General features: G+C 39.6%; 1 protein-coding gene across 1 annotated transcript in view; it reads right to left on the reverse strand.

The window, feature by feature from the left end:
• Window positions 1-471: 471 nt before the first annotated feature.
• dgkza (diacylglycerol kinase, zeta a) overlaps window positions 472-18,299 on the reverse strand; it is a 77,033-nt gene continuing 59,205 nt past the window's right edge. Inside the window, exons 33-39 of the mRNA XM_046840024.1 lie at window positions 16,188-16,244; window positions 10,676-10,710; window positions 9,429-9,478; window positions 6,679-6,799; window positions 6,078-6,114; window positions 5,817-5,916; window positions 472-1,358 (exon numbers count right to left, since the gene is read on the reverse strand). Of these exons, the coding sequence (XP_046695980.1) occupies window positions 1,242-1,358; window positions 5,817-5,916; window positions 6,078-6,114; window positions 6,679-6,799; window positions 9,429-9,478; window positions 10,676-10,710; window positions 16,188-16,244 (517 nt within the window). The 3' untranslated portion in view covers window positions 472-1,241. The remainder of the gene's footprint in view (window positions 1,359-5,816; window positions 5,917-6,077; window positions 6,115-6,678; window positions 6,800-9,428; window positions 9,479-10,675; window positions 10,711-16,187; window positions 16,245-18,299) is intronic.

Consider the following 18,299-nt stretch of genomic DNA (forward strand, 5'->3'; position numbering starts at 1 on the left):
ATGTTTATGATGAAATAATATAATTGGATTAGTTTTGGATCCAAAACCATGAACAAACATCTCCATTACATGGCCAAGCCTTATTTCAAATCTCACAAATTATTTAGGTTTTTGCCCTGATATTGCCTCTCCTCACACTTCTCCTGTGAAGGTTTTGTTGTCTGTTTATTGTCTTTGGCGGGTTCTTTAGAAAAACTTACCGGTGTGTACCTCAGCAGTGCTGGGAACGGTATAAGGGCCACAAGAAAGGGCCCTCTCTTTGCAAGTTAAATATTTTAATCGATTATTGATTATATTTACTCTGAAAACTAATTTAATCATTTTTTTAATTCTAGAAAATAAATCGCACCATCACACATTGGTGTATTAAGATAAAGCACTGATTTATCTTAATACACCAATGTGTGATGGTGCAATTTATTTTATAGTGTGAAATTTACACTATAATACAAAAAGTGAACAAGTCAGACGTTTAAGTGATAAATTATATAAACATCTATTTACTATTAAAAAGGGCATTACAAACAAAACCACAACTTTAGTACAACAATTATAAATGAAGAAACTGATGAATAAAGAAAGCAATGAGAGCTACAGTGCACAGGTTCCTCAGACAGGAACCTCATCAGATACAGTTACAGTACCAAGAGTTAATAGAAGGAAACCTTTCTAGAAGAGAGAAGAAAAAAAACAATGAAAGAAGCAAAGCAAAAAACAGCTACTACAGTCTCAAAATGTTTTCAGTGCAGTAAGAGCTGAAAGTCAGCAAACACTTCCTAAACCCTACGCTTTCAACACGCGTCCACTCAGTCGCAGCAAACAGGAAACCATCACGCGTCTGAAATGTCTGTTAGATCCTGCAAAGCTCATCATCATCATCCCTCATCATCATCTAGAACACCACCAAAGCATCGGCATTAAAACTCTGAACTGTGTGATGAGTGCTGCAGAAATCTCGCATCAACTTCACACACACACACACACACACACACACACACACACACACACACACACACACACACACACACACACACACACACACACGCTGATAGATGGAAATGTAGTCATGCCAGTACACTTGCAGATCTTTATCGTGTTTTAGCGCTAGAGTTGGTTAGAACTTAAGTTTTCACCCCCCATGAAGAGGAACTTTCCATTATGGACTAGTCCATTCTCATTAGTTTGGCACATGTAGACGACTCCAGACTCCAGAGGGGGAAGGAAGGTGTGCGTGTTAAAGATCAGACTGCTGTCTCCTGGTCCTCACGCTGGATCATCTGGTAGTGCTGCCGGTTCTCCAGATATGCCGCTAGTTCAGCATCTTTAGCTTTTTCTGCTCTGTTCTTTGGAGTGTCCCCCTGCAAACGCAAAACACAAACTGTAACTGGAGGAAAAAACACACATGCTCAGATTTAGTATTGGAACATTTCACATTAGACTTTAAAGCAAACGATGGCCTGAGCCCAGATAATGAGCAGTAATCAGTATGTGGTGGTTAAATAGTGTGTGAAATTGTGTTATGGATGATTTACTGTATGTGTAATATAATATCATTAGTAAAACAGGAGACAGTTAGCATGTGCTATTATTATATTATTCTGGATCTTAATATATCATTCTCTCTTCTCCTCCACACTCAGAAGAAACTCAATATAAAATGCACAGATTTAAAGGTATATTGTAAAACAGATTCAAATAATTTGGCTAAACTTTAGCATTAATTTGATCAGGTGTATTTTTGCTGTCAGTGTGTTAAAAACACTTTACACATAAAATTGAATTGAATCTTTTTTGTTTTTTTTTTCTGAAGAGCTTTTTAATGAAAACATGCAGGTTTGCAAACTATTTTCTGTAAAAACGAAGATTTATCAAACTTTATCACCTTTATCAATACAATATCACCTCCACTTTCTGTATTATGCATTTCAGTGTATCTACAGTGGGGAAATAATGACTTTGTAAATTTACCCCCTTACAAAGAAATAAACAGTCTAGAATTATTCTGGAAGGTTTATTTTACAGAGAGAGAATAAAAAAAAAAAATACAGAAAAGAAAATTAAACTAATATTATATATAAATGAATTTGTATTTGATGGAGTAAAATAAGTATTTGTTTCTGTACCAACCAGCAAGATTTCTGACTCCCACACACTTAAATCATTCCTGTACCTTTAAGAAAATCATTATGGGTATATAAGACACCAGTCACAGAATCAACCTCTTCCATTCAAACCTCTCCACCACCATGGGCGAGATCAAAGAGCTGTCAGAGGACATTAGGGATGAGATTGTAGAACTGCACAAGGCTGGAATGGGCTACAAGACCATCAGCAAGAACTTGGTGAGAAAGAGACCACTGTTGGTGTGATAATTTTAAGAATGGAAGAAATACAAGATCAGTCAATCTAGGGTTCGATCTGGAGCTCCATGTAGAATCTCACCTTGTGCGGTAAGTATGATGAGAAAGGTGAGGATCAGCCCAGAATTATACTGGAGGAGCTTGTTATTGATCTCAAGGGAACAGGACCATAGTCACCAAGTAATCCATTGGTAACACACCAAGGTCCTTCTGCTCAAGAATGCACATGAACAGGCCCATCTGAAGTTTTCCAGTGAACACCTGAATGATTCAGAGAAGACTTGGGAGACAGTGATGTGGTCAGATGAGACCAAAATTGAGCTTCGACTCGATTCGCCGTGTTCTGATGCAGAGAAATGCAGTATATGACCCCAAGAACACCGTCGCCACTGTCAAACACAGGGGAGGAAACATTCTGCTTTGGGGCTGTTTGTCTGCTCAGGCTCCGGGAAAACTTCACCACATGAAGGTCCTCTGACAGCTCTTTGGTCTCGGCCATGGTGGTGGAGAGGTTTGAATGGAAGAGTTTGATTCTGTGACTGGTGTCTTTTATACACATAATGAATTGATATCTAGAGAACTTTCCTTAAGGTACAGGAATAATTTGGGTGTGTGAGAGTCAGAACTCTTGCTGGTTGTTATGGAAACAAATACAAATTAATTTATAACCTTCTTTAAAGTTTTTTTTTTATGGATTCTTTTTATATTCTGTCTCTCGTTGTTAAAATAAACTAACCATAATAATTCTAGACTTTTGATATGAGGGATGTGTTCTGTACCACAACACACTTTAACAGTAGAACACAGGAGGAATTGGAAAGAGTTACTCTGCATTTAAAGCTTCTCACAATAACGTCTGTACAGGAAGCACTGAATGTGTTTATGTTTCACAGTGCAGACACTTTAATCACACTTCCATCACTGCTCATGATGAAGCTCTTTTTGTGTAGACAATCGGAAACACTACAACTTTTACACAAAGCTGGCTCTTTCTGCTTATTCCCTTACAGGTAAAGTGTCTGCTCTGGAGTAACAAGGACCAGAGACCCACAATGAGGAATGTTCACACTGAGATAAATCAGAAGAGCTTTCATTTAGACAAGAATGAAGAGAGTTATAATTATGTCAGACAGAAATGCTCTTCAGAAGTTTCTGGGGAAAAAAAAAAGCGCTGCACTCTTTTATTGTAAATCTCAGTTGCAGTGTGAGAGCTTCTGCACCTCACACAGGAGAAAAGAAAGAAACAGACAAACAACTGAGAGAACATGGGGAACATTCAACCCCCGAGCTGATATGTATAGACTGTGGGGTGGAGGGTGGGGGTAGAAAGAGCTGGAAGAAGAGAGAGAAAGAAAGAGAAGAAAAATCACAATCATAGCTTTCTTTCATCAGACTCACAAACTCAGTCACCTGGAATGGTTTTCAAAGAAATTTAGAAATGAATGTAACCCAAAAGTGCAGTCTCCAAAACCATCAAACACTGTGATGAAACAGGCTCTCATAAGGACCGTCCCAGGAAGGGAAGACCAAGAGCTACCTCTGCTGCAGAGGACAAGTTTCTGCATGTTCTGTAAGAGCTATTTGTTTAAGGAAGAGAGTGACCAGAGAGTAAAGGAAAAGCAGCCAATATGCACTTAACAACGCTGGGAACTCCTGAAGATTGTTGGAAAACTATTCCAGTTGACGACCTCATGAGGCTAATGAGAGAATTCCAAATGTGTGCAAAGCTGCCATTAAAGGCAGGGAGGCTACTTGGAAAAATCAAAACTATTAAACCTATTATTGGTTTTTCAACACATTTTTTTTTTTTTTTACAAAATAATTCAATATTATGTAGTTAAAGTGTTCATATTGATCATCTTCACTATTAATAAACAATCAAATTAAAGAAAAGCAATGAATATGAAGTGTCCAAACTTTCAACTGGAATTGTATAGATTTAAGTGTTGATGTTAGTGTACAGTATGTGTAGGTGTTTGTGTATGTATTGGTGTAGGTGTTGGTGAAGGTATCAATGTTGGTGTTGGTGTAAGTGTAGGTGTTGGTTTTGGTATAGGTGTTGGTGTAGGTGTATGTGTTGGTATTGTTAAAAGTATCTGTGTTGGTATAGGTGTAAGTGTTGGTGAAAGTATCGGTGTTGGTGTAGGTGTTGGTGAAATTATCGATGTTGGTCTGGGTGTTAGTGTATGTGTTGGTGTAATTGTGTAAGTGTAATTGTGTTGGTGTATGTGTTGGTGTTGTTAAAAGTATCTGTGTTGGTATAGGTGTAAGTGTTGGTGAAAGTATCAGTGTTGGTGTAGGTGTTGGTGAAAGTATTATTGTTGGTGTTGGTGTAGGTGTTGGTAAAATTATCGATGTTGGTCTGGGTGTTAGTGTATGTGTTGGTGTAATTGTGTAAGTGTAATTGTGTTGGTGTTGTTAAAAGTATCTGTGTTGGTATAGGTGTAAGTGTTGGTGAAAGTATCAGTGTTGGTGTAGGTGTTGGTGAAATTATCGATGTTGGTCTGGGTGTTAGTGTATGTGTTGGTGTGTATGTGTTGGTGTAATTGTGTTGGTGTTGTTAAAAGTATCTGTGTTGGTATAGGTGTAAGTGTTGGTGAAAGTATCAGTGTTGGTGTAGGTGTTGGTGAAAGTATTATTGTTGGTGTAGGTGTTGGTGAAATTATCGATGTTGGTCTGGGTGTTAGTGTTTGTGTAAGTGTAGGTGTATGTGTTGGTTGTGTGTGTTGGTGAAATTATCGATGTTGGTCTGGGTGTTAGTGTATGTGTTGGTGTAAGTGTAGGTGTATGTGTTGGTGTTGTTAAAAATATCGTTGGTATAGGTGTTGGTGAAAGTATTATTGTTGGTGTTGGTGTAGGTGTTGGTGAAAGTATTATTGTTGGTGTTGGTGTAGGTGTTGGTGAAATTATCGATGTTGGTGCAGGTCCAGGTAAAGATGTAGGTGTTTAAAGGCACTAAGGAATTACAGAAGGAGGCAGTTTCTCAGACTGAATACTTTGCCTGAGGGAAAGTGCAGGTTAGGAGCAGACAAAGAAATATCCCATCTGTCATGTGGAGGTTAGAGCTCATGCTGAGTCAGAGGTCTTGAGAGCTATTCAGACGGCATAAAGGAGAAAGAGAACGCAGGAGAAAAAAAAAGTGAAAAAGTGGCCACCAGTTACAGCCTGTCAGCCGACTAGAAACAGCATAGAAATTACAGACTCTTCACGAGAGCAACTTTTCCAGCGGCCTTTGTGCCAAACCAGTGACGCACATCGGAAAATTTAAGGGGATGATTAGAAAATCACTTCCATCCTGAACCTCACGGATCTGCTCTAATTTCTCTTCGCACTGCATACAGTAGATCTGTGGAAAACTGGACCTCTGCTTAACTGTACACATCTGACATTATTACGGGAAGGATTTGAGAGTCTTCCATTGAGGTTAGTCACAATAAATACAAACAATTTCCTCACCTGTATGTCTGTCTTCATCAGAGAAGCTCCTGCCTCCACTAAGTAGTGACAGATCGTCCTCTGACACAACGAGGCTGCTTGGTGCAACACCGTCTCACCACTACAAGTCAGAAAGAGCACTGAGAAAACCATGGCATGCGCTAAAGGAGACTAAACTAAGCTACAATCCAATCATTTACTTAAATCGAACGTAAACATTATCCTCATTAAAATAAACATGATTTAAGATTTGAACCAAAGTCCAAAAAAAACATTTCTCACTTTTCTGCCTCAGTCACGTCCAGAATATCGGTGGGTGCTGAAAGGAAACAAGAGACAAAATACAGCCGACTGTAAAAACAGTGCCGTCTTTCAGACTATTTACATTTCATGCAGAATATGCTCTATTTCATTATAGTGAAAGTGTTGATAAAATTACACACATTACTATCATCCAGACAATAAGCATCAGGTACACGTGGTTTCAAAAACCATAATAACACGAGGCGGCATCAAAAGGTTTGGAGACTCGCTCTGTTTACAAGAAAGTACTTTGTGTCAAACGTCTCTGTGCAGATTTGTCCAGTTTCACACAGAATTTCATGTTTGCACTTTGTTCTAACTCGCAGACATGAGAAGACACGTGGGTCAGAACAGAAGCAGATAGGATAAACGTTGTGGTGAAAAGCTGAGTGCGTAGCAGAACAGAGAATCTAGATACATCTCGAGCTGTAGATATGTTCTGTTTCACCCAGACATTTTATTTCATCCTCAGAAACCTCTGGGTGAAACAGAACATATCTACAGCTCTGTCCCTAATATACCTGCTTCCATCTGATCCACTGTGTGTGTGTGTGTGTGTGTGTGTGTGTCTGTGTCTCACCGTTATCAATGATGTATTTGACAATTTCTTTACTGGCTGCATCCACTGCATGGTGGAGTAACGTACGACCTGCTGAGTCTTGGACACACAGATCTGCCCCCTGCTTATGGAACTCCTTCAGCTAGAGAAACAATTTTACACACACACACACACACACACACACACACACACACACACACACATTTATAATACAAATACTTCTAGCAGGGTAAATGTTCTCTACATTATTGTATATTATTGCAGTTACATATAAATCACACAAAATATAAATATACATTTAGGCACAAAATAATGGCTTTTTACACACACACACACACACACACACACACACACACACACACACACACACACACACACACACACACACACACAGTACAGGTCAGATTTTAACATTGTAAAGATTCTATCAAAAGTACGAGTTCCTCAGGGTCCAATTATTTACTTCTCTGAGTTACACTTTATTCAGAAGATTCTCTAACTATGGATTCTTCTGACCAGTGCACCTGAACATTCACTGTTCCTTCCAATTATACAGGATCTATCTTCTCCAGTACACTCCAAATATTACCCATTTTAACACAATGTTGTTATGTTCCTGCAGCAGCTCCTCTACACTGTCCTCTTATCTTCATGTTCTTCCACACCTTTCTCTTATCTTCAGGTTCCTTTACAGTGCTGTGTGATGTTCATGTTAATGTTTCTCTACAGTGCTGTGGGTTGTTCATGTTCACGATTGACTCAGTGTGTAAAGAAGGATACGTCACTGTATCAGATCTTTTAAAGCAGGTCACCACAGCAGTTACTGATGCTATAACCAGAACATTCAGTTTAAATGTGCAATCTGCCCTCTTTCACCTACACACAGCTCTTGGATGCTCCTGATTATCTAGCGTCTTTGTGACCTTCAATTGAGAATGTGTTTGATTTCCCAAAATGTAGGTTGTCTTGGACTTCCATCTGCACAAAGCAATGAGATGGTGAGGATTCAGATGAATCCATGCAGCGTTAAAGGATTTATGTTTCTGTAGAATCTCATGCTCGGGGGGGTCTTCATGATAATATAAAGGTTGTGTTTATGATGTATATAAATGATGGTGTTTATCTGATTGCTTTTTAACACCATCAGAGGAACAACCAAGAATCCAAGTGAGGTTTTACAGAGTGAGGTGAAGCCTGAAGAGCCTGAAAACTTGGCTGTGATTAAGAAGCCTTCGAGCTCCTTACTGTGGTAATTACAGACCCTTCAGCAGCTCTGTGTGTGTGTGTGTGTGTGTGTGTGTGTGTGTGTGTGTGTGTGTAGTAATGATTTAAGAAATATTTAGTGATGATTCCCCCCGTGCTTTGGTTTGGGCCTAAAAACGTGTTCATATACAACAAACACACAAACCCTTCACATGGAGATCATCCTTAGAACAGCTGGAGCATCTGGAGCATTTACACATCTTTTAATTTTATATATATATACATACACATAACTTTTTATTACTTTATTTACATAATACATCTTATAAAGCATGTTATTTTAAGATATTAGGTACAGAATGAAGGGAAGGTGCATTGTGTTGTTCTACTGGTGATTTTCGATCTAAATAAGAATATTTGACTGGGACTGATGGTTCATGGTTAATAACACACTTGTCCCAACGCCTCTCTTGCGGGGTTTTGGTTATATTCCCTTTCCCAATGATATGGTAATTAAATGTATCAGTGGTGAAGTGCGAGGTGTCAGCGGGGAACTGATGGAGATGAGATGCGACTGGAACGTAAATGTGATTGTGAGAAATGGTTTTAAACGATGAATAAACAAAAATAATGTCATCAATTTCAGGGAAAAGGAGTCTGCATGTGCTGTTAATGCACTGAAATTAGGATGATAATCAGGAACCACGGAGTTTAAACCCATAAATGTCTGTAATCTGTAAGTATAAAGTCTATCCACAGACACAATATTAATGCTATGTGCGTTTTATTGATTTTTTTTTTTTTATATATATTTCAGAAATGTCACGATTATTTGTTTGCTTCATTCCTAACATGTAACTTCTGTTTGGTTATAACTTCACTGTGTTCTTGTGGTTTATTTTGCAAAGCTCATTTCACTGTTTGTTTTTCCTTTCTTTTTTATTATTTCAGATCTGATCACCATTCAGCTGGTGTTTTTCTGACAAATCTGTTGCCATGGAAACCAACCAACCAACGCTGACCCCAATTGCCATTACCGGTTACTGCTCCTACACTCAGAGCAATTTGGTGATGGAACTGAACAACATGTGCCAGCTGTAAAACAACTCTCTTCCAGTGGAAATACACACATCAGTCACGCAGATTAAATAATGTGTTGGTGGAAAAAGGCTGACAGAAGGGTATTTATCGTCTGATAGAGAACTTTAAAATGCACTCAAGGCATTTAATTAAATATTTAATCAGCCTCATATTTCATACATATAAGAATAAATATAAGACTAATCACTGAGTAAAAGACGTCTTTCCCAAACAGTCAGCATTCAAAGGATTTAAATATAAACCTGAATTATAATTAAATAATACAATTAATTAAAATAGTTATTTAATATTTATTGATCACTTTAGTTGCATTTGCATTTGATTTGTCTTTATTTCTACAATTTCACAACTCCAGCAAACACAGTGCACTTACATCAATTAAATGAAATGCAATAAAATTAATTATAAACAATGAATGTATTTAAAAGACATATTTGTGTTTGGAGGAGTGTGTTACAGGAACTTACCCTCTGATGGTCCTTATTCTTCACACACTCAATAAGCACATCAGCTGATACTGTAGAGAGAGAACAGATGTGTGAACTTCAATCTGGAGACCCTCGTGACTCTACACTGCAGCACTGCTGGATGCTTGATTCTGATTGGTCAGAATGTGGTGATGTATTTTCTATAACAGTGAATCTGAATGGCAGCTGCAAGGTTCTTTATTTACATTTAAATATTGTGTGTGTTTTATTGCTGGTCATTTACACCAGGACTGCACAGGAATGGAATTTAAAAATGAGCAAAATTCTTTAGTATGTTTTTGTAATTGTCCAATTTGAGATAATTAACTACAATTTTTTGGAAGGAGTCTCCAGTGTGAGACTTTGACTAAAGTCAGAGGTGGGACAGTTGTTTTTTAAAGTGAAAACACTACATTCTGTATAATGCGATATTATTATTATGATATCTCAGTCTACACATTTTACACACATTTACAGTTCTAAAATATTCAGTTGTTCTGAGGTCCATCAGCAGACGGGTTGTTTTGAAGGCAGTAGGTTTGAAAATAGAGTGAGGAAATAGGATTTTAATTAGCAATGCTAATCCCATTAGGCCACGCTGCCTCTGATTCTGTCTCAATATTCTAAATCTGGGTTCAGAGCCCTTTATATATTCTCCATTCACACAATCCCACTGTGATGTCAGCTTCAAAACAGGTTGAAATGATATAAATATACTGGCTTTGGATATTCTGACAGCTTTCTATCATCTAAACGTCAGTAAATGAAGATTGCAATCACTGATCTCCATCTTGCCCTCGATCCTAAACTGCTTTCTGTTGCACTGAATGAAGTGAACACTGATGTACAATGATGTGATTATTGTAACCTTAATTCACCTTAGTGCTACTCAAAAAGGTCGAAAGAGATCCTTCACTTTTTTTTCCACTTCTCACAGTTTCCTCCGAGGCAGAAGTGCGAGAAACAGAGGCAGCTGCCTTTCCAGACTTGGCAGCAACTTATGAAGCGAGAACCAGAAATCATTTAACACTGAAACCCACCTCCATCTTTAGTGACTTTAGGAAGCTGAACAGAACAGTTCTACACACTTTTATTCTCTCACACTTGGAGAAGCACAGACAAGAGCAGAAACACACTGAGGTTCTCCATTACACACATACTGAACGCACAGGGTTTATCAGGGGAGAGCAGAGACCCTCATCCTGCACTCATTATCTCCATTTCACTGTGTGTACTGCAGTGTTTACCTGGAACACTGATGCTCACAGCATTCTTGTCTGACCTGCAGATGAGAGACAAAAAAAGCAAATAATGAATAATAAAGTTACAGAGATGATCACAAAGTGCAGCATCGGAGCAACTTCTTCAGCAGGAGCAACGCAAAGACTCTAGTTTTATAGGGAAAAAAACAATCCCAAAGGGTCTCATTAATTTTTTGCATCGAAGTGTGTGTGTGTGTGTGTGTGTAGAGGGGGTTACAGACGGTTGACTGAATGCTAACTAATCCCAGTTGGTGGTTCCTCTGGAAACAGCACGAATGACCGAAACTCAATCCATAAAACTTCACACTAAAGTCAGTCAAATCCAAACCAGAACCAAAATCCAACAGTCAAATTTAATACACAAGAGATCCAAACTCGAACCCAGAGCCAACTCTCAACACTGTAATCAGTCAAATAAGATGCAAAGCAGATCCAAACCCAACATCTACAAAGAATTTGGAATCCAGAACGATCTTCTAACATCAACTACACCATGGAGTCAACTTTCCATTAAAACTACTGCAGCAAATTACTGCTGAGCTTCAACACAAAACCTTGTTCTTTAATTCAATTCAATTCATGCACTTTGTCTTAAAGCAGCTTTACAGAGATAAAACAGTTCTAAAAGAATATAAGCTTGTTCATTGTAATTCTATGTTTGAGAACGTTATGGGGACATTTGTGGACATTGTTAGTTGTTCATGTTGATGGAGTAAAATCAGAACTTTGAACATGTAAATGTTTTAATATCTGTACTAAACCTACCTGAAACGTTTCCCTGCTCTGTTTTGATCTCTCACAGTAATTCTTCCAATTACAGGCAAAACATTGTATTAAAGTGGTCAGGAAGCTCACAGCAAAAAAAAAAACACAAAACACTCAAACCAACAACTGAGATAATGACGAGGCATTAAACACCATTTCTACCAGAACAACACACATTATGTGCTTTTATTTAATGGAAGATAATTAATTTCTCTGACAGAAAAATCACAACATCTGCATCAATAACTCTAAATAAACAAGAAAAAACCTTCAGTGTTCAGGATGTGTGTGTGTGTGTGTGTGTGTGTGTGTGTGTGTGTGTGTGTGTGTGTGCTTGAAGTGGCTCACAGTTCTGCATGAATGTATTAATGGACAGTACGTGTGCTCCAGCTCTGACACGACGTCTCCTCCAAACACACATCACTCTACTGATGAATATTTGATCAAAGTGCTACGGTGGTGTATCAGAAACATCTGTCTGAAAACCAGTGACAGAGATGCCAGTAATCTGCTCCCCTCTGAGACAGCCATGATGTAGAGAGAGACAAAGAGAGAGAGAGAGAGAGGGAGAGAAAGAGAGGGAGAGATTTTGAGGATTTCTGAAATAAATCACCCTGTAGAGAAGAGATGATGATGGTCGTCACTGCAGGACACAAGCTTTGTAATAAATCTCATGAAAAAAGACTCTCTAAAAGTGGCTCATGAAGAACCTCCACTCTGCTCATGTCCACTTCAACACACTGCTTTTTTTTTTTTTTTTTTTTTTTCCATGACTCGAGTAATTCCAGTCAGATGTTCTGGAAGCAGGAAATAGTTAATATAAAGTGTGAGAACTGAGAGATTCTGAAAACATGTGAGTTCTCCAAGTTAAAACCCAAACCGATAAAACATCAATATATATTTCTGTACTGAATTCTCACTAAGTCTATAATTATAACCAGACAAATGTGGAGAAGGAGAAACAGTATTCGAGGATCTCACACTAATGGATCCAGATCAGTGCGTGTTCACAGAAACCTGCACATTGTTTGGGTCCCATAATTAAGAACAGCCCTCAGACTCATAAATCTGCCTGTGACCTCGCAGCGGCTCCTCGTCGTATCCAAACACCATCTCTGCTCACGTATCCTGACGCCCTGAGGCGCTCTTACGGCTACAAGTCTGAACTCACATGACAGGACAAATGACTGCTGCTCTAAACACACTCCTGTTTCAGCCTGCAATAACCTCGATGACATTCTCCAGACTGTGGAGAAACTTGTGCACAATAACCACCAGAACGCTGCTCACACTGCCGTGTACACGAGGACGTGCAGATCGTAGTGCCGGAGGGAGGGTTACGTTTAGCTTCAACTGTTATTATTGCCAAATATTTTAATTTAGTACAAAAATATTACAATTTTAATCACATTTTCACCCTCTTTCTCCTGCACGTGAACAAATCAATTTAATCAGTGGCTGAACACACACAGGTACACTATTCCTTAATGAAGCATAATTGGTGCTCCTGATCTTCACTCACACACACACACACACACACACACACACACACACACACACACACACACACACACACACACATCTTAAAGAGCACATTATACTTTTCAAAGGATTTACAGTTCAGAAATCACCCTGCAGCTGGTAGTCAGTCAGTCAGAGCTTCACTGTGAAGGACCAACAGGAATTCTACAAACCAGTCCGAGAGCTTGCTGCTAAATCTGCTGTGAAATAACCGGTTTCAGACAAAAATCAGCAACAAGACAACTTTTTAAAGTCCAAAAACAGACCACCAGCCCGAACCCCTCCTGCGTTTCATATCCGAGCTTCATCCACCAACTATTCACTATTACTCACTATTGATTATTGACTGCAGGTCAGAATGTTTTCCTTTAATTATTGCTACGATCCAGAAAGTAAAGAGATGCAATTACACATGTACCAGAACTAGAAATGAGATTCCCTCGAGGATGATCGTGACAGTGATGGAATACTTCTAAGAAATGGATCTCATGCTTGTGCAGAAGATGATGCATTACTGTATCTTTACTGCAGAGAGACGTTTATACGTTTATGATAAAAATACTTATTGTACTTTATCATGACGCTCACTCTCTATAGCTACATAATAAATAACATCATGGATTAACAAAGTCCTCCAGCGTTCTCCTAAAATAATGAAACACTTTAACGCTTTCAGCAGCAGATTCGTTTGCTTTACTAACCCACTTTTCCGCTGCCGTTTGTGTCCTGACAGAGCGTGGAAGATGAATTTATACATGATAAATGCAATGCCATGCTTTTCACATTCTTTTTCCACCACTGGCTTAAAACGCCTGCTACAACACGCACACACACACACACACACACACACACACACACACACACACACACACACACACACACATCACATCACACACACACGCACACACACACACGCACACACATCACACACACGCACACACATCACATCACATCACACACATGCGCACATCACATCACACACACACACACATCACATCACACACACATCACATCACACACACATCACACATCACACACACACACACATCATCACACACACATCACATCACACACACACATCACACGCACACACATCACACACACACATCACACACAAGCACACACACACACACATCCATCACACACATGCACACACACATCACACGCACACACGCACACACACGCATGCACACACACACAAACACGTGCGTGCACACACACATGCACACACACACACACATGCACGCACATGCACGCGTGTACACACATGCACACACACGCACACACGCATGCACACACACATGCACACGCACGCACACACACACATGCACACATCACACACATGCACACACACACACACACACACACACACACACACACACACACACACACACACACACAAGCACACACACGTACACACAAACATGCATCACACACCCATGCACACGCACACACGCACGTGCACACACACACACACACACACACACACACACACACACAAAAGCGCACACACACACAAGCATCACACACACACACACATCTACCCGCACGCACACATGTACCCGCACGCACACATGTACCCGCACGCACGCACACACACACGCGCACGCACATGCACACGCGCTTGTACACACACACACGCATGCGCACACACGCACACACACAAGCAAACACACACACGCGTGCACACACACATGTACACGCACACACGCATGCACACACGCATGCTTACGCACACGCGCGCACATGCACACGCACGCACACACACATGCTCAAGCACACATGCGCACGCACACATGCACACGCAAACGCGCACGCACACATGCACACGTACACACTTACACACGCACACACACATGCACACACGCATACACACACGCATATGCACACACTCTGCCCCCTCTGTCCTCCTTCCTCCCTTCGCCCTTGCTCTGGCCCCTCTGCCCCTCCTTACCCCTCTTTCACTCTGCCCCCTCTCCCTTCGCCCTTGCTCTGGCCCCTCTCTGCCCCTCCTTTACCCCCTCTTTCACTCTGCCCCTCTCCCTTCGCCCTTGCTCTGGCCCCTCTGCCCCTCCTTTACCCCCTCTTTCACTCTGCCCCCTCTCCCTTCGCCCTTGCTCTGGCCCCTCTCTGCCCCCTTACCCCTTTTTTCACTTTGCCCCTCTCTGCCCCTCCTTTACGCCCTCGCACTGCCCCCTCTCTGTCCCTCCTTTACCCCCTTGCCCTCGCTCTTCCCCCCTCTCTGTTCCTCCTTTACCCCCTCCCCTCAGCAGAGTGTGTGTTGATGATAAAATGCTCTCTGCTCCTCCCAATCCACACGGAGTCCAATAAGCTGATTAGTATTCAATAATCCCATTTAAAACAAAAGCACACGCATCGCTGTGGAACTGCCGGGTTTCAGTAAAGTCCAACACCCCAGCTGGTTTATTTTGCTCTTTATAAGAATAAACATGCAAACACGGACGAGAGAAAGAGAAAGAGAAATAAAGAGAATGTATTTCACTGAGAGAACGGAAGTGTGTGAGTCTGAGCTCAGAGCTTTAACACACATGTATGAAAGTGTGTAACTGATCTACAGCAGCACCAGAGGAAAAAGCCGATGTTCTGTAAAACTTATTTGCATGAAAGAAACTTCACTTGAGGGAGAAAAAGATCTACAGAACGTTCCCAGAACATTCCCAGAGCGTTCCCAGAGCGTCCTCTTGAATGGCTTGAGCTGATACTGATGTGTGTGTTGTTTCTGAGGTCATGCCCTGAGATACAGCTGGATTCTAATTAGAGACAGAACATTTCTACAAATAACCACAACAATGTCCCCTGCTGTCTCTGTGCTGGCAGCGAGTGTATTTCAGATCTGCCCCGGGATCAGCTGCAGGCAGGCAGGAAAGAGCAGGAAATAACTGCCCCCCTCACCAGTCACTGCACTTCTACTCAAACATTTACACAAATGTCACTATTTCTTATCCACGGCAACTTATCTCATAATACACTGAGCAGGTGCAGCTTAAGGGCCTTGATCAGGGGCCCGACAGATTTGAACTCATGACTGTCTGGTTTTAAATCCAACATCTTCATCTTATTTTATAAAGTTTATTAAAGACTGGAGAAAGAGAGACAGAGAAAAAAGAGAGAGGGACAGATAGAGGGATAGAAAGAGGGAGGAGCCTGTGGAAAGGACTGAAGGGTTACGCCCCCTAGAGCTCAGTCTCACCTGTTAGTGTGATTGAAATCAGCGGCGGTGGTGTGAGAGCGGTGTACACCCCCTGCCCTTCAGAACAACACACCAAAACAACAACATGCGTCATAAAAACACACAACAAAAACAATAAATTAATAATAATATTACCAAATAATAGCCTGAAATTATCAAACACAAAAATATGGCTATAAACATTCAACAAAATAAAATAGAAAATCATCATAATAAAATAAAAACTTTATAACACACATAGAAAACTAAAGAGGTTCATGTGTAATGTTTGTTTCTCTCGTGTCTAAAGTGTGTGCACTGATCAGGACGAGACACATGAGCAGTATTATCATCATCATCATCATCATCATCATCATTATTATTACTATTATTATTACTACTAATATTATAATTATCATCATCATCATCATTATTATTATTATTACTATTATTATTATTATTATAATTATTATTATTATTATAATAATTATTATTACTATTATCATCATCATTATTTTTATCATTGTTATTATTGTTATTATTATTATTATTATTATTATTATTATTATTATATATTTTTTTCCTGTGTTCAGGTGTAAACTGGGCAAATTTTTGAAAAATAATTTTTTTTTTTTTCAAAACAACAACGCATCACTATGAGCACCAGTTCCTCATCCCGAACTTCTCCACACACCTTTCCAAGGTTCTATAATGAGGCTGAGGAATGTGAGGAATGAACATCTTGTCCTTGAGGAACAACTGATTATATCTGATTTGTCACTAATAGACACTGAATTGTAGTGTACCGTGTTCTCTCTCAGCAGGATAAATCTTCATTTACTGTTCAGGAACCCTTTAAGGAACATCACAAAATGTTCATGGTATTGATCTGACCAAATTCTGCAGATCTCAATCGTACTGGACAACTTTGGGACGTCTTGGAGAATAAGGATCTTCTTCACATCTTACAGAATTTAAAGGATCTGCTGGCATCTCAGTGATGGATATCACACACACCTTCAGAGGTCAGGTGGAGTCCAGGCTGAGGCGAGTCAAAGATGTTTTGGAGACACAAGGAGGAACTAAACCATATTATGAAGGTTGTTTTAAAGTCAGAGCTGAGTGGTGGGTAATAGTTGAGGTAATAACATGAGGTACAGTAGGATTCGTATCTACAGGTTTCATCTTCCGTTAGTTCTCAGAGTTTCCTTATTCCTCCTAAAAACATGATGGCAGGAGGAATATCCACTTTCCACTGCTCCTGGGTGTGAATATGAGTGTGTGATGCCCTGGAATGGACTGACACCAGATTAAAGACGTGTTCCTGAATATTCTCCACATCCCCCATGCAGGATTATGAATCTCTACACAGTTATAAGTCTCTCTGGATGAGACGTGGCCAGACAGTGACGAGTGAATATATGATGACTACACAAAATATTATTTCCATTTATGCTGCTTTTTTATTGAAATATGCAACAGCACTAATAAAGAACTTAAACTTTTTAAAAACTAAAACATAAAATAAATAGATATAAATGTAACCTTCAATTAATCAACAGCAGCTGTAACTTTTACTGCCATCCCATGTGATTTAGAGCTTCAGACGCTGGTCATTTAACCCAATCACAGTTATGTAATGGATCTTTTTATTACAATAATTAGTCTGATTATGAACCCACTCAATAACGAGTAGAAGAAGTTCCTGCAGCATTACACCGTGCGGTTTCAGAGCTGACGTAGCGTCTGATACTTCTTCACATTTCCCATTTTCTCTCTGTGTCCCACTTGACAGCATGTCTCTCTGAAGCTCCTCGTGACGGGCACGAGGGACTGTCAAAGTGTCTGAGATACTGACTTCCTCATCACTCTGTGTGTCACAGCTGCCACCTCCATATCCAACACGAGCCTACTATCTTTATTATACTGAGTGATTCCCTCCAGTATTATATTATAGTATATTATATTATATTATTATATTATTTTATAGTATATTATATTATATTATATTATATTATTATATTATTATATTATTTATAGTATATTATATTATATTATATTATATTATATTATTATATTATTTATAGTATATTATATTATATTATATTATATTATTATATTATTATATTATTT

Source organism: Silurus meridionalis, chromosome 26 (genome assembly GCF_014805685.1).
Source record: "Silurus meridionalis isolate SWU-2019-XX chromosome 26, ASM1480568v1, whole genome shotgun sequence".
NCBI classification, from domain to species: Eukaryota; Metazoa; Chordata; class Actinopteri; order Siluriformes; family Siluridae; genus Silurus; species Silurus meridionalis.